General features: G+C 44.8%; 1 protein-coding gene across 8 annotated transcripts in view; it reads right to left on the bottom strand.

The window, feature by feature from the left end:
* Window positions 1–22,899, bottom strand: part of rapgef6 (Rap guanine nucleotide exchange factor (GEF) 6) — an 89,523-nt gene that overhangs the window by 26,627 nt on the left and 39,997 nt on the right. For all 8 annotated transcript variants that reach the window (XM_030361877.1, XM_030361876.1, XM_030361879.1 and 5 more), the window contains 10 exons: window positions 17,275–17,406; window positions 13,358–13,538; window positions 11,758–11,894; window positions 10,349–10,507; window positions 9,518–9,670; window positions 5,959–6,123; window positions 4,701–4,808; window positions 3,837–4,040; window positions 3,625–3,733; window positions 3,290–3,533 (listed from right to left, as the gene is read on the bottom strand). In XM_030361877.1, the coding sequence (XP_030217737.1) occupies window positions 3,290–3,533; window positions 3,625–3,733; window positions 3,837–4,040; window positions 4,701–4,808; window positions 5,959–6,123; window positions 9,518–9,670; window positions 10,349–10,507; window positions 11,758–11,894; window positions 13,358–13,538; window positions 17,275–17,406 (1,592 nt within the window). The remainder of the gene's footprint in view (window positions 1–3,289; window positions 3,534–3,624; window positions 3,734–3,836; window positions 4,041–4,700; window positions 4,809–5,958; window positions 6,124–9,517; window positions 9,671–10,348; window positions 10,508–11,757; window positions 11,895–13,357; window positions 13,539–17,274; window positions 17,407–22,899) is intronic.

The raw sequence follows: 22,899 nt of genomic DNA, 5'->3' as shown, positions 1-22,899 counted from the left end.
TTGGAAACAGGTTCTTTATCTATGCAACCTAAAGAGATATCTACGAAACAAGGAGCACAAAAAGGTTTGGTAGCCCAATAAAAGCGATCGCAGAGAGAAAACAGACACAAATCTTTGCTATCATAGGAGGAGAAGGCATGGATGAAACTCATCCATGGTGGGGTTGTAAATATGTAGGGTATTAATAGATGGCTGATTAAGCACCCCCCATACACAATGCAGTCGGATATAGAAAATGGCAATCGCATTCAAGATTGACCCAATATGTAAACATGGACGTCATTTATCGTTTTTTGTATAAATATTTACTGAATTGTTCAGCTACATTTACCACTCTTCCTTCTCATTCTGACCTCGATCTGGAACAACTATATGTTGAATTGATTGGTCAGATCTATATTGCACACACACACGTTTGAAAAAGGACACCATTCAGGAAGTTCAACAGTTAGAGCTGACACTGAGTGATCATATCGCAGAGAAAAGATGTGTCCTTTTGACCCGTTCAATTCAGGAAGCTTGGCACGCTAACCTGTATCGGTGGGGATGGCCACACGCAACAGAGAGGACGAGAAAGAGAGAAAGAGAGAGAGAGAGACACACACAGACAGAGAGTGAGAAAACAGAAAGAGAGAGAGAGAGCGAGACATAGCGAGAGCGAGAGATTAATTATTCATCTACTTTGGCAACGTCCATGTTGATATTTCCCTTCCCAATAAAGCTCTCTTTTGATTATAATTGGCAGGCATACGGAAAAAATAAAAGCGGGAGAGATGTGGAGTAAAGAAAACAACCCGCCTCCCCCTCTCGCTCATACGAGGGAGAGAGTCCAGTACCCACTGCCCCGCAAATGTATTCTTCATTGATGGAAGCCGAGGGGGAATTGGGCGCTGTCATGTCAGGAGGAGCATAGAGCAGCTGATGGGGGAGAGGGAGGAGGGCTCAGGGCGGGGAGGACCACCAAGAGGTCCATGTTGAATTAATTAACATTAAAACACCTCCACTGCAGTCATGGCATCTGAGCTGAAGGTCAGCATGAACAGCGCATGTCGCGGTCTGCAGTGTGCCTAGTAAATGGTAAATGGACTGCCTTCATATTGCACTTTCATCCAACGCGCTTTACAATTACGCCTGACATTCACCCATTCATGCACCCATTCACACACCGACGGCGGAGTCAACCATGCAGGGAGACGGCCAGCTCGTGGGGAGCAGTGAGGGTGAGGTGTCTTGCTCAGTGACACCTCGACACTGAGCTATGAGGAGCCGGGGATCGAACTAGCAACCCTGCGGTTACCAGCCAAACAGCTCTACCTCCCGAGCTACTGCCGCCTTATGCATATGGAAAGGTTGCCATTTGCCCTGGAGGGATCTGTGGGAATTTCCCCTCCCTGGTCTATACATCCCTGGCTCTGCTGAATCGTTTTATTTGATATACACATATACACATATACATGACATGTATATATATATATACACACAATATATATGTATATATACACACACACACACACACACACACACACATATATATATTCACATACACAAATATATATATACATATATATATATATGCACAAATGTGTGACTGCAAACAATGGCATGGATTGGAAGGAGGGAGTTGATGTGGAGACACAGCGGGTCTTACCCAAACAGGCCCCTGAGGCAGCAGGGACGGCACAGAGGAAGAAAACAAAGAAACAAAACAAGACATTGGAGAACAGACCCTTGACGAAGACTTGAAAGAAGAAGAATATAAACAGATAGTCCATTGAAGTCAATTCGGTCGCCCGACATGCAACGGCTTGAGATCATTACCAGACGGAGAGCAGTGCAATCAACTGACAGAGACACAGAGATAGGACGGTGTCAACAAAAACACATACATAGACAAACACACACAAACTGTATACATAGAGTGTGCCTACAAAGTCACACTTGCATTAGCATTTTACTTTACTTTTGGAACACGCACGCTTTTTGATATGGCTTCTATCTGCCCTGCAATTCAATTCTGACTCTGAGGCTATCCTGGTCCATTCTCTCTGACACAATCATATGCTAATTGAGCCCAATGAAAGGGCCTTTTGAACAGTGAACTATAAAAGAAAAGAAAAAGATGAAGGGATAATGTTATACTATTTAACTATTTTCCATGTTACAATGCCATGTGTGGACTTAGCAGAACCAGAATATGGTGGGAATGGGCACGCATGGAAATAGTCGAGGAGATAATAGAGAACTTCATAATTTTTTGTGTATCTGTCGTAAAGTGTGCTTTAAAGTAAGAGAGCTCACAAAGATGCGCGCCAATGTTTTTGTGTGATGAGCGTGCGTGAGACCGAGAGAGAGAGAGAGCGAGAGCGAGATCAAGAGCGAGAGGGAGAGCAAAACCAAGAGCAAGAGCAAGAGAGAGAGAGAGCGAGAGAGAGAGCAAGAGCAAGAGCGCGAGAGAGAGCAAGAGCAAGAGCGAGAGACAGAGCAAGAGAGAGCTTGAGCGAAAGCGAGAGAGCGAGACTTGCTTTTGTGTCTTTGTCTTTGTATGCAAGTTTGTGTTCATGCTTCAGTATATGCCTGTGCATATAAAAACACCATTGTTTTTGTAACAGGCCATGTGACCGGTAGAAACGCTCAATTGTGCGTAGTGTGTGCACAAATGTGCTTGACGGATAGCCACGTCATTAGGAGCAATGGGATGGCGTTTTCTCTCTCTCACCCCTATGACACAATCGAGAGCTTTATGGAGACCCGGAAAGCATTTGGAGTGGGGAAGATGAAATCCAATCTAGGCGGTACTGGCACAGTATGAGAACCCCAGCCCTCAGCCTGTTAAACCCCCAGCCTGTTGACTGCTCCTGAGGCTTGGAGTAAATAAAGCCGGGGGGGGGGGTGTGGTACTGGATGACCATAATGGCCATAAATGAGAGTACGTGATGCTGAGAATGAAGATGAGTTGCGATAATGACCTAGGAGATGGTATGTTACACGGCAGAGAGGGACACATTGGCCCAATTCTATAGAACTGAATGAAATGAAGTTCTCGACAAAGCAGATTTTTTTGAATAACTATATGCGGATCTCTATCCCAGCCCGATGTCCCGGACCACATCGGCAGCGCCATCCAAAAAGCAATGAATAAATCATTCCATCAATAAAAATCCAACCACCTTCCTATATAGTCCAAGATACTATGGCACCGAACAAAACTATCCCATAAGTAAATCAATACCTGCCCATCGACCATCGTCAGGCTACCCTCTTCCCCACTCCCGACCTCCCTCTCTCTTACCTGAAGGGCTTGGGGGGCAGTATGCTGAAGCGCGTCTTCTCCAGCATCTTGCGGATCTTGTTGCGGCCCCCCGACACGGTGTTGGCCTTCATCTTCCTGGTGCTCTTGTGGTCGCTGGGGAACTCCATGTCGCCCGGCAGGTTTGAGATGGAGAAGCGGTTGCCCTTCTTCTCGTGGATCTTGGGGATGTGCGGCGCCCCGTTCTGCTTCTCGTGCACGATCCTGCTCAGCAGCTCCTTGAAGACTGGGGGGGGAACGGGTGGAGGAAAAGGCGTTAGAGATTTAAAACACAGGCTTATGGTACAGACGGAGGTCAAACAGTCGGCCAAACTCACCGAATATGTTGGTCTTGGCGGTGATGGAGAGGTGGGTGTTGTTCCTCAAGATGTCCACGGCGTTGGTGTAGGAGATGTTCTCAAAGTTCTGACCGTTGATCTCCATGATCTGGAACGGAGCAACGAGGGAATAATGGGATTTTTGGTCACAGATATAAACAGACTCAACCTGAACCGACACTTAATCAGTGGGGGGGGGGGCGGCGTCTCACCTGGTCACCCCGCTTCAGTCCGGCCTCGGCCGCCTTGCTACCGATATCCACAGACTCCACGAAGATGCCGAAGCCCCTCTCGCTGCCCCCGTGCAGGCTGAAGGAGAGCGAGGCCTCCCTGGACGCCTTCTGGAGGGTGATCTGCCTACACTTGGCCTTGGCGGCACACGCGATGTTCAGCAGCCGCAGGTGGCCCTTCATCTTCTGGAGTCGGGGGGAAGGGAGGATATGGTGGTTGTCATGAGCACATCTTCCATTCTTTCACCAATTTTTTTTTAAAAAGACCTGGTCTCTATCAAGGGCGTCTAAAGTAGAGGACATGAAAGGTCTTGAGCGGCCCGCTAGCGCCTCGGGAGGTAGAGCGGGTTGTTTGGCCCCAGGATGTTTGGCCCCTGGATGTTTGGCCCCTGGATGTTTGGCCCCTGGATGTTTGGCCCCTGGATGTTTGTTGGTTCGAACCCCGGCTCATCCTGGCTTAGATTCGAGGTCTCTTTGGGCAGGACACCCACCTCTAACTGGTCACTAGAACCTGGCTGTTATCTTACGTGGCTGAAACTGACGTCAGTGTATGAATGTGTGTATGAATGGCTGAATGTGAGTAAATGTGAAGCACTTTGAGTGGCGACTCGGTAGAAAAGCGCTATATAGATGCAGTCTATAAACCATTAACGCTTTGAGGCATTATAATGAAACACGGGGTTGAACACAGTTTGTGACCTCACAACTCGACAAGTCTGCTAATAGGTTACATTGATTCATTTTACGTGTGTATTGCTGGAAGATGTGCATCACTCTTCTCAGGGTGTTCTGTGGTCAAACAGTCCAGTGTGGAGGTGACTGAGGAGACCTCAGGTGTGAACCCACCGTCTCTTCTAGGTGTTTTTCAAACTCCTCCAGGAAGCCGGTCATGGCCGGGGCGCCCTCAAAGTCATTGAAGTGATTGTTGACCCAGAGCAGTACGATTCTGGTCACCTGTAGACAAATTGGTGAAAGCCATTCACAAACTAGAAAACATCTATCCCTTTGTAAATTGGCGTTTTCCTAACGCACCAATCTTACGCATATTCAAGCGATCAATGACATCAATGTTGCTAGCTGCTATAGACATGTATTGGTTTTGTGCATGCGCCGTTGTATGTGACCCATTTACTTTCCATGGTTATTCATATAGAACCTGTTTCTGTGCATCATTTCAATGTGCCCAGGCTTCAAAAGCTATGCAGGGAACATTAATGTTTGTTCGGCGTACTCTCCCCCTCTCTCTCACACACGCGTACGTCGTACGCACACACACACACACTTGAGCTGGATCATTTTCAACAAAGACAATTATTATCCCTCACCCGCAATTTAGTAAACCAAGTCGAAAAACAGTAGATCAAACACAAACCCAAAACCCCAATGACAATCCCACAAACGGGAAAGGGTGTGATTAATGATGAATGACTTTTGAAAGTCTAATTTCATTTCATTGCAGCCCAGAAGAGGAACCATGGACGTTTAAGAACAATGAGCAATGGAACATATTATCTTTTCTTAAATCAAGGACATAATTAAATGACTAGAAGGGGTATTTGCACCCTGGAGTGGGTGGATGGTGGGGGGGGGGGATATGTATCAGGGGGCCACATTCGTATTCGGGTGTTTTTGTATCAGGGGTTGTGCTTTCACATCAACAACATTGTAATATACCAGTGGCAGCCCATGAGTGTGGTTGTGGTTGGTCAGTGATATAGAAGGCCAGAGAGTGGGTGGATGGAGGTGGGTTGGATGTGGGCTGGGCTCCCACACAGCTGAGCAGGCTGAATGCGTATTGATCACCCCCTTTGAGGCTCCGCTCATTTATTTCCAAGGAGACACGTAAAGCTGTGATACAAGGAGAGCAATAAGAGAGTGGCGGGCGGGATAGCACGGGTGATAAAGTGTGTTTCACAGTCACACGCAGGGCACGCATATACTCTTTAGCACCATGCATCCCGCCTGAACCCAGAGTCATTTCCCACCGCGAACATTTCACATTATCCTCGCTTTGTTTTAAAACACACACACACACACACACACACACACGCACACACACACACACACACACACACACACACACACACACACACACACACAGTACCGTGTCTCGGAGGGTGTCGACCATGAACCACTCCAGCAGCTTCTTGCCGACCTCCATAGGGCTGGACAGGAAGGTGCGGTAGGTCAACAGGAAGTCCTCGATGTAGGTGGGGTCCACCACAGACGGCTCCTCCACCAGGTGCATGATCAGACGCTCGGGGGTCCCCTAGGAGGAAAACAAACAAACAATCAACCAGCAGCCTTTTTTCCGATCATTTGGGTGCAAGGGACTAATGCCGAAAAGTATTTTTGGAGTGAGACCAGTTCTGAGCAGAGCGCTGCAGCTGTATGCTTCGATGTACGTCCTCTAACAGAGCTGGCTTCAGCCGCTGGCAGCCTCATGTTAAACTCTAACACAATGGAAGGGATCCCTACATAGAAATATTTTCTTTACCTTGCACTTTATCGAGTCTGTTTGTTATCGTGTCCAACCAAGTATCGCTTAAGGCCAAGTCTCGCGAGAGTTGATTTGTTGCAGGAAGAGGATGGTTGAAATGTGGTGGGGAGGAGAGAGGACAGTGTGTTGTAATGGACTAAAGCAAGTGGAGAGAAGTGTTCATTTTAAAGACCATGGGGAAGGAGCGTTGAGATTGTAATGAGAGGGGGACTTGGTTGGACAAAAAAAGAAATAGACTAGATTAGGAGAAAGATGAAGAAAAGAGTTGCCAAACTCTGTAGGGATCCCTTCTACAGTGTTGGAATACAAGAGCCTGAGCCTGTTTGTGGGATAGACAAGCACCTATAGGATGTACATTGAAGGGGCGCGCTATTGCCCCAAGGACATTGTAACCCAATAAACACACACACACACACACACACCCCCCTTATGTGTGCAATTGATCATTAATCATAAAAGAGACAAGGACATAATCCATAACGATGCATGTATTGAACCATTTGCACGTGTATCTACATAAACAGCCCCTTTGATTTCTCTCCACAGGATCACTACTGTAGTCGTAACTGCAATGGTTCCTTCATTAATATAGGTATAATCATTTAGATGTTAGGTATTAGGCCAAAAATAAAGAAATTTAAATCGTCAAGTGTTTGGATATATTGAAGTAGGCCCGTAGATGTGTGAAAAACCTTTAAGGACGTGTGACTTTATAGTCTTGAATATAGAAATGTGTCAAAGCAGTTTTGAGGTAACCACACAAAACAACACAAGGCTAACAGGAAATTAATACTTTTGGCCAAGAACAGTACCTTTTAATAATGGATGTCTGTTAATAGAGAGGTAATGCAAAACATTCCATCGTCCACATCCACTACGCTACTTGCATTTACATACTCTGACCAAACAATCACATTTTTGTCAATGCATCTCAAGTACACAACGATAGTTGCCAGGATCAACTACTCGTCCGGAGAGGGGAAGTGAAACCAGAAAGTATTTGTTTGTCTGAGTCTTTTCATTGATAAAAGAACAACAAATAGACTAAAGAATAAAGACAGTGTTTCCCCTACCATTGTTCAGGCCTGGCGGGCCGCCAGGCCAACGAGCGCCCCCGCCAGGCCAACAACCGGCCAAAAAAATGAAAAGAAATGAAAAAGAGAAAAAAAAAAAAAATGATTTTTTTTTTATTTTTTATTATTATTATTATTAGCCATAATATCATAACCATCCAAGCTCACCACCAGCTATCTCAATATGTATTGGTGCTTTATGCTCCTGTACATGAAATTATTTTACATTAAATCAACTTTGTTTTTAGAAAAACACTGTTTATTCTCCGGCAGAAGAACTATACCATGAACCGATCGCGTAAATGCGACGTCTGATTGGTTCAGCCCGCCGTTACCATGGACATTTTTACCGCCCCCGCGAAACACTAGCCTCGTTCTTTATATGTCCATAACTTAACCAACTTGTGATGGCTAAGCAAGTGTTTTATTTGGAAATAACCAACAAATACTCTAGCATCCCGTGAAAAATGTATAACAATTCACACCATCAGCTCTTACCACCGGGCCTAAAAAAAATTCTAGGGGAAACACTGAAAGACATAGAGAAAAAAAGTAAGAGAAACGCTGGAATGAAGAGCAAAGATGCTGGTGCATCAGAGAGCCAACAACAGGTGTGCTCGGCCAATCAGAGTGGGGGAATGATTCAGAGTCCATTATGTGATCAATATCCATCTGCCTCTCCGAGCCAGGGAACATCAAACGTTCCTGGGGCGAGCAACGCAAGACTTGGGCCACGGGAGATCACTAATGTTGCTAAAAGCGCCAACGCTGCCTCTATAAACAATCAATGTGTGTGTGTGTGTGAGTCTGTCGGGAGGGTATTGATCCAAGGTGAATAAGTGGATTAAATGTAATGTTGCAGGCTAACTTTGACTAAATCACATGCTCTTTGGAACAGCATGCCTTTAACCTATTTGGGTCGGGAAGCTTATATGAAGCACAAAGGTGTTCCTCAACGTGAGGGGATTATGAATTTGCATAGACCTAGAGAGATAGGAGACAGTTTAGAAAGACAATGTTTGATTTAAAAAAAAAAAAACTCAATGTAAAGGGTTTATTAACCATCTATGCATTTTCCCAAGACCAGCTCTATAGCTCTATGGCTACTATCTGCTCCATAGCTACTATCAGCTCTATGGCTAGTATCAGCTCTATGGCTACCATCAGCTCAATGGCTACTATCAGATCAATGGCTACTATCAGCTCTATGGCTATTATCAGCTCTATGTCCACTATCAGCTCTATGGCTACCATCAGCTCAATGGCTACCATCAGCTCAAGGGCTACCATCAGCTCTATGGCTACTATCAGCTCTAAGCCTATTATCTCAATGTTTGGAGACATAAGCATCTAAGCCAGGCTGACCCAACAACAGACTTAAAAAAAAAAAATATATATATATATATATATATATATACATATATATATATATATATATATATATATATACATATACATATACATATATATATATATATATATATATATATATATATATATATATATATATTCTATAGACATTTAAATTTTATCCATTGGAAAATGTGTTGCCCACTGATAATGCAAAAATCCTCATTTTATGTTGAAACAGTTGTTAACCTTGCAGATGTCTGTCCGTGTGTGTCCGTATGTACGTCAGTGCGTGTATGTCAGTGCGTGTGTGTGTGTCAGTGCGTGTGTGTGTGTCAGTGCGTGTATGTCAGTGCGTGTATGTCAGTGCGTGTGTCTGTCAGTGTGTGTGTGTGTGTCAGTGTGTTTGTGTCTGTCAGTGTGTTTGTGTCTGTCAGTGTGTGTGTGTGTCAGTGTGTGTGTGTCAGTGTGTTTGTGTCTGTCAGTGTGTGTGTCTGTCAGTGTGTGTGTGTCAGTGTGTTTGTGTGTGTCAGTGTGTTTGTGTCTGTCAGTGTGTTTGTGTGTGTCAGTGTGTGTGTGTGTCAGTGTGTTTGTGTCTGTCAGTGTGTGTGTGTGTCAGTGTGTTTGTGTCTGTCAGTGTGTGTGTGTGTCAGTGTGTTTGTGTCTGTCAGTGTGTGTGTCTGTCAGTGTGTTTGTGTCTGTCAGTGTGTGTCTCTCAGTGTGAGTGCGTGTGCTCTCACCTTGATGACAATGTGCCCCTTCCGCGTGCCGCTGCGGTCTAGCTCGCGGTGCTCCTTCACCATGACGATCTCGCCCTCCTCCTCCACCTTGTGCGTGTTCTTCTCCACGTGGTTGAGGATGCGCCAGTAGTCCTCCTGAGCCACGCACACAAACTGCTCCCAGGAAACAACATGGGGGAGACAGACAGGCGGGGGGGTCCGAGGTCAGTCTGAGGCTAGAGCATTCTGGGTGTGGGTGCTCGCACTGAGTTTCCGCGGCATCACACGAAGGAACGGTGGGGTGCAAAGGAGGGAGGGAGAGAGATAGCTGTCCACGCTGTGCAAGGATAATCAGTTGGGTGCTCGTTTTCATCCGTCTTTACAAAGGCATGGTAATATCCAACACGACTAAGTATCCCTCAGCTCCAGCCTCGTCTAGACATACACTTCCCTACTCCCTGATACGTTGACTTTCTGAAATGCCCCGACCGCTGCATCTTCCTGTGCGGTAGCAGACAGGAAGCGATGTGCAGCGTAGAGGAACCGGTGCCTTTTCTTGTATAAGAGGGGGCTGAAATCAGCAGAAGTTAAAGCGCACTATACGGTTTAGAATAGCCACTGAGATTTACATTACCATTAGGCTCAATTTAAATTCACTCAAAAGAGAAAACAGGCAGAAGTTGAGGCCAACTCACACCAAAGGTTTTGATGTGCTTTAACTATGTACTATGCCCAAACCGGTATCATAATATATTCATACGACATCGCTTTGTAAATATTATGATGGTGCAGGCCCTGAGTCAGAAGGTTTACACGAAATCAGAACTATAATAATTAGAATAATCATTTCACCTGGCAGTCGTCTCCCTTGGTGCGCACCTCCCCGCTCATGTACTGCTTGTCCAGCGAAGGCGACAGGCCGAAGCTGTTGCCCATGCAGAGCGTCTCCACCCGGGCCTCCGTGTGGCTGATCTCCACTGTTCCGTTCAGGATCACGTACCACAGGTCCAGCTTCGGACGGAGGGGAACGGGAACAATGTGTGAAAACTATGGTTTGGTTTTTGGTTAAGGAGTAGTCCCAACGATGTAAAACACAATGGCTCCGACACATAGGTTAGACGAAGCTGGTTAAGGTTGGTGCTGTATCACTAGAGGCTTGTCTTGCTCTAGTTGGGAAAGCCACCACATGAGCTACCACCACCACCACTACTACACAAATATGATAGCATTAGCATATAAGTGGTTGACTGAGCATTGTCTTCATTCATTAAACCATGCCCATCTTTTGAACATATGTTTGCATACATTTAATTCTCTTCAATGTTACTCACTACTTGACAAGGGTTTCCTACATATTTTCTTGTTGACCTGTAGATTCTGTAGCGAACGTGTTTGGAGAGCTTTGGAGAGGTTTACTGGCCAATTATAGAAGTGGATTGAGTCTGGAAAGCTGGCTTGTGCTGAACAGTCAGTTTGCCTGTGTTTTCACACTGAGACACTCATTATAGTATCAGTGCAGTGCCACATTCAAAAACTCATGCAATTCCAGCACTTCTACTTGCTTATTTATCGCTCGAGCTGTTGAAACTAATCTCTCTCTCTCCCTCTACATCTCAATCTCACTTGGTAAGTCATTGTTGGTTTCTGTCTGCATTTTTCAATGTCCATTTACTTTACCTCATTCTATTATTTCTCTCTTCGGCCGTTACTAGTTTCTTTCTCCGTTGTTCTTCCCTTTCTTTGGCACTCAAAATTTGGCTATTTGTCTCTGTGCATAGTTTCTCGTGTGTCCAATATCTCTCGCTCTCTCTGCAGAGATGAGAATTTTCCCTCACACAAAAACACATAGCTTTCTCACAAACAAAGTGGAAGGTAAGGCGTACAGATATTAACTCTTTCAAGTGCTTGCATTTAAGTTTTATGTTTTATGTATTGCATGATTAACTTCTTGAGGTATATTGCTATAAAAATACATGGAAAGGCACACACGCAGAGAGCTGAAATCCATTGATTCCATTGCGTGCTCCACAGCTATTCCTGTTGATTGGTAGGACCTCCTTTAATCAGCCCTGAAACTTAATTCATTAATTCGTCTTGTGGTGGACCAAATGGTTGGCTGTGTCTCTCTGCTGTACGTTGGCAGACATCTTTGTCCAAAAATTGTACTTACAGAGACAACTCTGGCATCCGGGGAATTGAAATAGAAAGTAAATAAGGTAAAGTTAAGTAGTGTGCGCGTGCGCGCGCGTGCACGTGTTTACCTCCTGCTTGTCCTGCAGCACGATGGTGCCGTCCTGCTCCACCACCTCAAACACCATGACCCCGCAGAGGTCCCGGCGCACCGACATGGTCATGTTGGCGAAGGCCGGGAGCTGGTGCATGAACTCCAGCAGCTGCTCTGTAGCAGGAGGGAGCCGGGGTGGCCCAGAGAGGAGGGAGACACGCAGACACCAACCGTCACTAACCAGGCCTTTTCAAAAGGATCAAATCGGCTCAACTAAACATGAAATAAACACATTCATAATTAAAACATTGAATAAACGAACACAACAGCGTGTTCATTTCATTCACAGGAGAGAGTTTCATTCCAACAGCAGATTTATACACATGTACTGTTATCCTGAGGACACAATGTAGCACTAAACTGACGGAATAAACTATGTGACGGACGGTATGCACTTCACTGCAAGAGAACGAGGCAAGCTTTCTTACATCCCTGCTACGATCTTTTATCCTTTTTTTATGAAAAGTGGATGCCAGCCTCATGTCCCTGTTGCATTAAATGGAACAATGCCAGCAGTGCTGCACCAAGTGGGTTGCTGGTTCAACGCTCAGCGCCTCCTGGCAGATATGTTGAAAAGGCTGTTTTGCGTTACACCCGACACATTCTGAAATGCGATGGCTGACTTGCATGGTTGACATTGCTATAAATGTGCGTAGGTGAATGTGAGATATTTCACTGTACAAAAGTGTCTTGCATAAAGACACACAGTATGTCTTGTATAAATACACACGTTATGTATTGTATACATAAAGTATGCATTATACAAAGACATAAAGTACGTCTTGTATGAATAAACAAAGGACGTCTTGCATAAATACATAGAGTATGTATGTATTTATACATACATTCTTTATAAATATATAATACAGTCTTGCAGTTCGTTGCTTCACTTTTTTTCCTCTCTTTCTCTCTCATTCCAAAAATAAAAGTTGAAGATATTGCTCTGCAAAACTCTATTTACTATTTTACTAATTGGATTGTTAGGAATTGTTAAAAAAATAAATAATACTAATGGCCTTGGTGGCTACTGGATATAACACACAGAGTGTGCAAGCGCACACTGTGTGGAACTAGTCCCACGTGTGTTGTCATGCCTACAGAGAAAATCACAAGCCGCCTTCCCCTTCATCTCGTCTCCAGTGTAGCGGAGGACAGAGTGTCCTAATAACACCACCCTGCCCACACAGAATACACAGTCTGGCCACAAAGAAATTTAGCTAACAATTCATTATTTTTACACAACTATAAAACGTCACCATTTTCCACTGTGTTTATCAATGTGGAATACATGTGCTATCCCATGTGGCTGAGGCAAGATGAAAAAACGATTACCGTTGACAAAGAATAATCGTATTCGAATTGTATTAGCTTATGAACATCTGTATTTACCACTAAATATCATTTTGGTTCACGATGCAGGGTTGGCGTATTAGCTAAAATATTTTTTTTCCAAAGTGATAAAATACAGTATATTATTTATTTGTTCACTTTCAGGCCATTTTCAAAAAGAAAAATGAAAGAAGTAAAAAACATGCATCCAAGTAAACATTCAATCCATCGCCGCGATGATGCCTCACCGATGTCATCGTCATTGCGGTCGGCCGGCTCTTTCTCCAGGCACTCGCGGACCAGGTCGCGGCCCAGCAGGGCATCTGAGGACCTCTCCAGGTCTTCATCCTCCTCCTCCTCCTCCTCACTGTCCACTGCAGCCTCTGGCAGGCCTGACAGGTCCACGTCCCCCACCTCACTCTCCGTGGCCTGGGACACAAGCAGAGGGGACAGAGAGCGGTCTCCATCAGAGTCTGCAAGCAAGGCTGCTGCAGAACGTTATCAGTTAGCTGGGATGTCATTAGCGCCTACGGGGAGTCAACCAGGAAGCTGCGATATGCTTGCGATGAGGTAAACACGTCGCATGTTCAGAATAATTCATTACCAACTGTTCGATGCTGGTCGGTGACAGCGTTAGGTATCATAATGATTATACAGGTACGTTTTGGGTGATTTTCCAGAGCTTTCAAGGTTACAGCAGGCAAATCTTGACTTGACGCATTAGAATTGCCAGACGTAAAACAGAGGAGAATAAATACAATAGGATTTGTAAACATTAGGCAGTAAAGGCATCTAGTAAAGTGTGTAGGCCTTGAGAGATGTTTCATCTAGATGAAAGAACTATAACCAAACCAATCAAGGAAATTCTTATTCAAATTTGCAGGTAATTTATTCCTACACCCCCAAATAATTTAATTAGCTGTGCTGAGGTGGCATATGGTGGACCAGGCAGAGGGTTGCAGGGGGCGGTAGCTCTTGGGCCAAATGGGATTTGAACCTTCAACCCCTGAGGGGAGACAAGGGGCTTTCAGGCAGTCGTGACACAAATTGAGAGACATCTGCTGGATGTTGCTGAAACACTCTGCAGAGAGAGACGGTTATGAGCTTGGAATCGGATTTACTTGCTCACATCTGTTTGTTATCAATGATATGATTAAAGTGGGATGAGCGTTTCACACAACAAAATACCAATTACCTTTTTTCCCACCTACTCCCTGGTGGGTTCACACCTCAGTCTTTTTGCTTTAATCTCCCAAAACCTTAAATCAATATCTAACTCCTATAATGAAACTATCCCTTAAGTCCAAATCACTATTTACACCCCAAAAAACATTTGAGATATTTAGAAATGACACACCTCCATATAATTGGTTGCATTGCTAATCAACTCAGAAACATCCATTCTATAGTACAACGTGTCGATAACAAGTACACACTGTATGCTTCACACTGAAACAGTCACGACAAAGTTTTCTTCACTGAGATCAGGCCAAATGAATTCCTCAAGAACAAATCTGTGGTGGTTGAAGAATGCGTCAAGACAAGCGTTTTGGATCTTTTGCAGAGACATCAGTTGGAGTGGCCGGCCACTCAGAAAGCATCGGTTTAGCTGCAGGGTCAACGACCTGCTCATTAGAGCTATACGTTGGATGGAGCTTTAGTTAACAAGGCCATAGGCCAGGGGTATTCAATACTAATTCATAGTCCAGTTAGAGAACGTTTCATCAAGAAAAGGTCTGGAACATCTGAATGTCGAACGTGCCTAATGATTTAGTACCATATATATATATATATATATTGAAGTAGCTAGTAGTTGTACAAATGTCTGTTTGTAGTAAACAACTTTTACTGAAGTCAAATAAAGAAAGTACAATTCCATCATATTTTAACAAAAACTATTGTCCTTTTATCACATTGAACTGGACGGATTATATAGATTAATAATAAGTACTTGAATAAAAATTACATTTTCTTTTCTCATTTCAACTTAAATAGGAGTGCATTTCAAAATCAAATGCATCACAGCAAGAGCTTTGGAACAATTTGCATCTTAAAATAAAATGCTCCACTTTAGAAAAATGTGATAAAAAGAAGGCTATTGCTCGAGTAACATATTGAAACAATTGAACAGCTTTGACACCTACTATCTGTTTCTTACCATCTCATAACCCACACCCCCGCTTCCTTTGGTTCAGGGAGAGAAGTGTGCTCTAGCTTGTCCTGCCAGGATTCTGACTCTGGGCTTGAATGGTGTCAGGGTCATTCTCATTCACATGTACAGTAAAGGCAGGCGCTCATTGCCGAGGCTGAACACTATTGAGTGGTTCATAGTGGAGAGAGCTGCCTCACAGCTGAAGGGTGAGCAGACCAAGGTCAACATGTACAATCACCACGGCATCGGAACATAAGAGACATGCTGCTTTTGAGATGCCGTGTGTGCCGAATGAACAAGTCTGTCCATACTTGAATAAATGCTGTTTTTGCATACCTCATCTACCTCTACTGTTTATGGTGGGGTGCGCCATGTAAAATTATATACTTGTGTCCAAACTCTTATCGGAATGCACAGATTTGATTGGATAGATTTGAGATCCCTAGGCAACTAAACCAGTGGCGGATTGGTGTTAAGCCATAAAAGCTGCTCCAGTAAAACTAGAACCGCTCAGTCAAGATGTAATAATTCTCAACACTTTAAGCGTTATAGGTCTGTGCCAGATAGGAGGACGACGGTCTGCCTATTAGTAACCTCACCATCAGCCGCTGAACAGACAGAGCTCTACACATCCACACACACTTCTCGTGATTGGAGGAGAGCGTAGCGTTCACAAGCTGGCTTTTGAACACTAGTTTCAAAAGCCTTTTTCCTTTTCTACCCAATCAACAAAATCATGACAATGAGATAAGATGAAGTTGCAAAACAATTCAGACACATCCACTGTTTAAACAACACTAAAACAAAATGTATTATTTATAAAGTAAAGGAGCCTTTTACTGGTAGGGGGGTTCCTGTATAAAGATTTACATTCTGCCTCTTAAGCTGAAAGCGTTGAGACGAAAGGAAGGTGGAAGATCATTATACAAAAGTAAAAAAAATAGCAGGAGCAGCATAGCAAATAAGACGAGAATAACATGAAAAGTAAGCGGTTTCTTTGTGCTGTGGGGCAGCACAAGCTTAGTCATTAAGATGTAGGGAAACAATCAAGGGAGGACCAGCCTGTGTACAGGTGATGATAACATCACCTGAGGGGTGTGTGAGCCGGCTGGGTGGTACCTCACTCTCCGGATTGGCTAGGATAAGGGCTGCCTACCAAGACTGAATTTGTAGGTCAGCAGTCGACCTGTCTCAGAGATGGAGACCGATGGAGGCGAGTCCAGTATTGTACAATGAACAAACCATGAGGTCGCTAGGTTTATGCCAGCTTGTTGATCTTTTAACCAACACTGGTGTTTAGAAATCAACAAAAACACAATGAGATGTGCCCCCTTCAAAAGTTACCAAAGGGGAGTGTAAAGATTAATTAGATGAAAAGACCATGAATCAGCAAAAGTTTTCACTGTCGAGTCAATGCTGAACCTTCCAGGTGAAGATTTTCAAACAAGGCCATGGAGTGATTACCAGAAGATGTCCGAGACAAGTCTCAAAAAGCTCAGACGTCGATCTGAAAATTGTGTGTTGTCTTGATGTTGAGTAATAAAGTAATTTCAGCAAACATATTAACACAAATTTTGCATAAAATAGTAACGCACGGAAAGGCAGTGCTTTTCCAGACAATCCTACCATCCTGATATGACCAGCACGCACCAGACGGTGTGTTAAGGGTTACAATCAGCCACAGTAGAGGCAGAGATGGGAGGGTAAATTCAACTGGTAAAGTTCAACTCTGTTTGCGTGGGTGGCCTTCCCTCCACAGCAGGGGTGGTGGAGATGGAGGACTAATCACACACACATCGACAACACATACACATTAATGACCAAGCAGGTGTAAGAATGACGGGGTGGGAGCCAGACTGCAAGAGTCATACGTGCATGCATGTTACAAACAGAACATGCATTTGCCTTGAATCGTACGGTGCAAAGTATTATTTTATAATTAATTAATAATTGATAATACAAATATACCGAGCAAAAACCATAACAGAAAGCTTGTCAAAAAGTTTGTAGTACCTGATATAAATCTGATAGGCTGCTGCTCCCTGAGTCGCTAGCAATGCTGCATCCTGATTGGCTGGGTGGCACATGCATCACCTGCTGGTGGGCGTGGTCGGTCAGGTGCATCTTATTCAGGTCCGCTGGAAGCTGCAGCGAGAGGGAAGAGATGGAGAGGGAGGACATCAGTTCAAGAACATAATAATAATAATGAAAATAATAAGTGAAGTAAAACAGAATAATACCGACAACGACACCGAGCCCTGTCTAGAGAAGAGTGGCTGCGTAATGCAATATTAAAGACCGCCAGTCTGGGGGTACTGCCCACTCCCCCCCTCCCTCTAGGCCCGATCCACACCACTAAGGGAGTCCCGTGTGTGTGTGCATGACACATAATTGAGAACACAAACATGAATTCATTCAAGCACACAGGAGCATCGCCTTCACGTTCGGGTTGAAATTCATAGCTTCAGTCATATTGAAATAGAACAACAACTGTACGATGTTTGATTGGCCATAAGATGGCCCATGTCTCTCTCACACACACACACACACACACACACACACACACACACACACACACACACACACACACACACACACACACACACACACACACACACACACACACACACACACACACACACACACACACACACACACAAAACATCTTTACTTCCAATTGAGTGAAATCCATTTCCCATTAGAGGGCACGACACAATTGCCGCCCATTGAGAGATTAACCTGGACCAATAAAGCATATGATTGCCATTATTGTCATGAGTGGTGAGAGGGGTAACTGCACAATCAATTGACCTCACATACACACAAAGACACACAACCACATTTACAGTACATACTGCTGAATGTAGTATAGTGTTCTAGTCCCTAGCTTTATACAGGAATAGAGTGCAAGCGATTCTCTTACAGTGTGTGCGTGCGTGTGCTTGTGTAAGGAATCCCATAACATTAAGTGTGTGCCCATCCCTCCGGTTCTCTGACATGCAGAAATAGAGGGTCATGTGGCTGGGCTTACTGGGCGTCTCCCCTTTAGCTCATATATTAATGATGATTAAAAGATGGGGATTAAATATACATGCACATGACTTCCCCTAAGCCTATAGGAAATCCATCATGGAAACCTAGGTGGGCACCAACATGGTAAACATCTCTCTCTCTCTCTCTCTCTCTCTCTCTCTCTCTCTCTCTCTCTCTCTCTCTCTCTCTCTCTCTCTCTCTCTCTCTCTCTCTCTCTCTCTCTCTCTCTCTCTCTCTCTCTCTCTCTCTCTCTCTCTCTCTCTCTCTCTCTCTCTCTCTCTCTCTCTCTCTCTCTCTCTCCTGGTTCACCCTCTAACAAGGCTAATTGACTAAATGCCACAGTCAGGCAGGTCAGACTTGCGGTAACACATGTTAAAACGTGGCCCCATTATAGAGCACACCGCCACCCTATACAAAATAAATTCTTTGTTCTGCAGACACAGCAATATTTCGTACCGGCCAGCCAGGGTGTTCTTGCTCAACAATAAAACCTCAGTTTCAGAAACCAACAATGTATACTCATATACTGAGCCGACTCATGTGCATGCTCCACACAGGGAGAAGAGAACCAACAGGGGTTGTGGCAAACTGGTAATGTCACAACAACAGCAAAGTGACGAAAAAAAAATAAGAAAAAAAACTCCGGCCTGCAGATGTCAGCAGTGTCCATATCTGCGAGGACGTGACCTGATCAGAGAAACAGGAAGCTCAATATGGAAGGGGATCTGATTATAATCTCACACACACACACACACACACACACACACACACACACACACACACACAGTCCTGTAGGGAGGCCAGAATTCAGGGATGATGGATCATGGGGCAATGTTACTGTTTGCCAAATATTGTTTAACAGGAAGAAGTTCATAACGACAACACTTACACAACAACTAAATACACACGCAGGCACCCAGACCCTTCACAGCGAGTGGCACATGACTTCAGCTTGAGCTTTGTTCATCCCACCATAGAAAAAATATTACATTCTACAACTGATAAGAATGATTAAGAAAGAGACAAAGGGAGAGGAAGAAATTGTTTGTTGTTGATGTTTTACTGTGTTCTTGCAGCATGCGTACGTGGGTGTTTGATGGGTTGATGGCTGGTTTAAGCAGCCTCAACTGGCCCGGGTCTTGCTGATTAGACTCTGGGGCTTGGTGAGGCTGCACACCTGTTGTACATTGACCGATCAACGTGCTCAGGTTAACCCAGCCATCACCACGCACACTCAGAACTCGGACATGGCAGCACGCAACACCGGCTCTATTTATCATTGTCCACTCTGCAATGAACCGGTTTAAACTCCATCACCCTGTGTCCTGGTGTCGGAGGCTCCCAGTAAAAGCCACCAACACTCGACAACATTGCTACAGTGCGAGTGTTAGTGTCAGAGACAGATGGAGTCTAATTATGGATTCGTGCATGGATGAGCAGAATAGAGCCACAGGGGGCTGGAATGGGGACGAAAACACAAATAGTCTTGAATATTATCTTCAGAAAAACAATTCTACTACTGTGTGGATGTTTGTCGAACTTGGTAGCGGATACAATTGTATTTGACAAGGGCTGTCAATCGATAAAATGCAACGTGGAATGCAATGCTGTGCGGAAACAGCATATAAACAAACCCAAAAAGGCAGGAGTTTGTCGTTTCACAGTTCTAAAGTGACTTATCACCTGTTGGCATACTAGGGGGAATCAGGTGCCAGCAGCTGGCAGACTCAGCACAGAGCCCAGCCAGATCAGACAAGGGGGTCGACTCTTTACTGCCAAGGGGGAAACGTCCCGACCAGGGCCAATGGTATATTCCGCTGTCCTCGGCAACCTGCAATGTCTTTTCTGTTCCTGTATTAATATTCTGTTACCTCTGCTATGTGTCAAGCATCCTTGGGTCCCTTGAGAAGCACTAAACAAATCCTAGTATTATTATTATTAATAAGAGAACCCTGACCTCACTCTTTGTCCAAGCGAGGCCAGACCCGAGTCCGAGAGAAAGAGAGATAACTATGAGAGAGAGAGAACTATGAGAGAGAGAGAGAGAACTATGAGAGAGAGAACTATGAGAGAGAGAACTATGAGAGAGAGAGAGAGAGAGAGAGAGAGAGAGAGAGAGAGAGAGAGAGAGAGAGAGAGAGAGAGAGAGAGAGAGAGAGAGAGAGAGAGAGAGAGAGAGAGAGAGAGAGAGAGACGCAGAGAGAGAGAGAGAGACGCAGAGAGAGAGAGAGAGAGAGAGAGAGAGAGACGCAGAGAGAGACACAGACAGAGCGACAGACAGAGCGACAGACAGAGCGACAGACAGAGCGACAGACGGAGCGACAGACAGAGCGACAGACAGAGAGAGAAATACCGGGAGAGCATGACAGAGCAAGTGGGCCACTGAAACGCATTTTCGCTCGTCTAACGCTTGTCGGGCAACTTCTGAACTTCTCTAATTGTTTGCGGTCGGAAATGAAGGCAGACCTTGAATGTTTGATTAGGGACAAGTTCTTCATTATCAGATCATAGCAGGCAGTGAGTAGAATTCAAATGCAAAGAATTCAGTTGTTTTCCCAAAAGCAAGACCGAACACACAGATTGTACTGAGGCAGTGGCTTCGGTCAGTAGAATTGATCTACTCTTTCAATGAAGTCCATCAAAGAACATATTATGACAACCATAGCAAGGGTATGCAATTTGGAGAAACCATCCTGAGTGAGCCTCCCTCTGAAACCCCCTCCCTCCAAAGCCCCCTCCCTCCAAAGAGCCCCTCCCCCCTGAATCTGGGGGGGGGGGGGGGGTGCTGAGCAGGCAGGAGAGACCACATGCCTTTTCACAGGTTGAGGGCGAGAGGAAGATTGGGAAAAAGGACGAGGGGACAGTGTTGTTGTGAATGTGTGATAGTGTGACTGTTGGTGGATGCATGTGGACGACTGCAGATAAATGACAGAATAGATGGGTTCTGTGTGACATTGAAATTCATGACGGCCCCGGCCGTCGTCCAACTGTCTGTGACTCCAATTCTTCCCCAGCCGGAGGTGCAAACATCAGTGGATAGCATGCAGTGCTTGTTTTGGCCTGCCTGGAACACAGGGCAGGTACAGGCTTTACTGCCGCAGATATAAATATAATTAGTATTTGGCCGCAGATATAAAGAGTTTCTGGTGGTGCTTATAAGCAGTTCCAATGGCTTTACTCTCTGTGTGAGAATAAACAGTTTTCTGACAGCCATGGTATTTGAACCCTGTTTAGCATGTCGCCCCAAGATGAGCACCTTTTTATTTATAGTGGTTTAGGTTATTCAGCTAAGGCTATTGTTCTATACGGTGTTCATGTTGTAGCAAGACTGTCTTCAGAAAAGGCCCAGTCTTGCCCAACAATACTTCTTTGTAAACGATATAGCAGTAACATGTTCATTCACAGTCAATTGCACAAATTATTTTACACATGGATGGATGACATCATATGAATATGAAGACATGAGGGGATATAGTGAGACATGGGTCTCGCCTATCAGGAAAGAAGATTAATTATTGAGAGAGATATGGGTTAGACCCATATATTCCAATTGAAGTGAGACTTGACCTTTGTGTGTGTGTGTGTGTGTGTGTGTGTGTGTGTGTGTGTGTGTGTGTGTGTGTGTGTGTGTGTGTGTGTGTGTGTGTGTGTGTGTGTGTGTGTGTGTGTGTGTGTGTGTGTGTGTGTGTGTGTGTGTGTGTGAGGGGGGGGGGGAGGGGGGTGGCCTGGCCTTGCCTGGTCTGGATGAGCCTAATGCAGCCCATATCGATCTTTATCACCCCCACTTCCTGTGCATTTGATACTCTAGACTCCTCCAGACCTGCTAAAAGCACCACCGCCTCCTAACGCACACAAATTCTTTCATCCATCTGAATCTCTGTTTGTTTCTTTGTCTCTTTCTCGCTCTCCGTCTCTGTCCCTCTCCCTCCCTCTCTCCGACTGTCCCTCGTCTCAATCTCTTGCCCCTTGTCTCTCAACCCATCTCGGTCTCCCTCTCCTTGTGTTCTGCTCTTCCCCCTTTCACTCACTCGTTTAGCAGAAGGCCCCTCTGTATTGACATCCTAGCAGCATGTCTGTCGGCCAATCAGTCACACTAGGACGTCTAAATCTGTCAAGGCCAATCCTAAGAGGCAGAGGTGTTTCAAAATCTGCACCAAAGGTCAGCTACGTGGTCATTGAGCAGATAGATACTGTTTAGTGTGCATTATGGGCATAGATACAGGTTATGAAGGATGTGCACGGTAAGGGGTGAGGCATTAGGGCTTAAACCCAAAACTTTTGGGTTAGGAGTTTAACCCAAGCATCTATGACCGTGCCCTATTTATTTTACTATAACACGTACGGAACCATGCCTGTGGACCGTGGGCGGTTGCATCGCGGATTCGCCACCCGATTCAGAACTGTTACAACCGTAGTCAAGGAAATCTTTAACAAAGGAAACCCTTCCTTTTATATGTGACTTTAGGTCTGTAACTGATGATATCATCGTTGAGTATCAAGTGTGTTGACTGAAACTTGTGAATCATGACTCCTGCGCGGTCTTGACCTAATCAGATGGCTGCACTGAGCACTGAACGGTCGATAGTTGATATGAAGGAGTAATTA

The sequence above is a fragment of the Gadus morhua genome, chromosome 7 (genome assembly GCF_902167405.1).
Source record: "Gadus morhua chromosome 7, gadMor3.0, whole genome shotgun sequence".
Classification (NCBI taxonomy): Eukaryota; Metazoa; Chordata; class Actinopteri; order Gadiformes; family Gadidae; genus Gadus; species Gadus morhua.
This window is presented reverse-complemented; position numbering and strand designations above follow the sequence as displayed.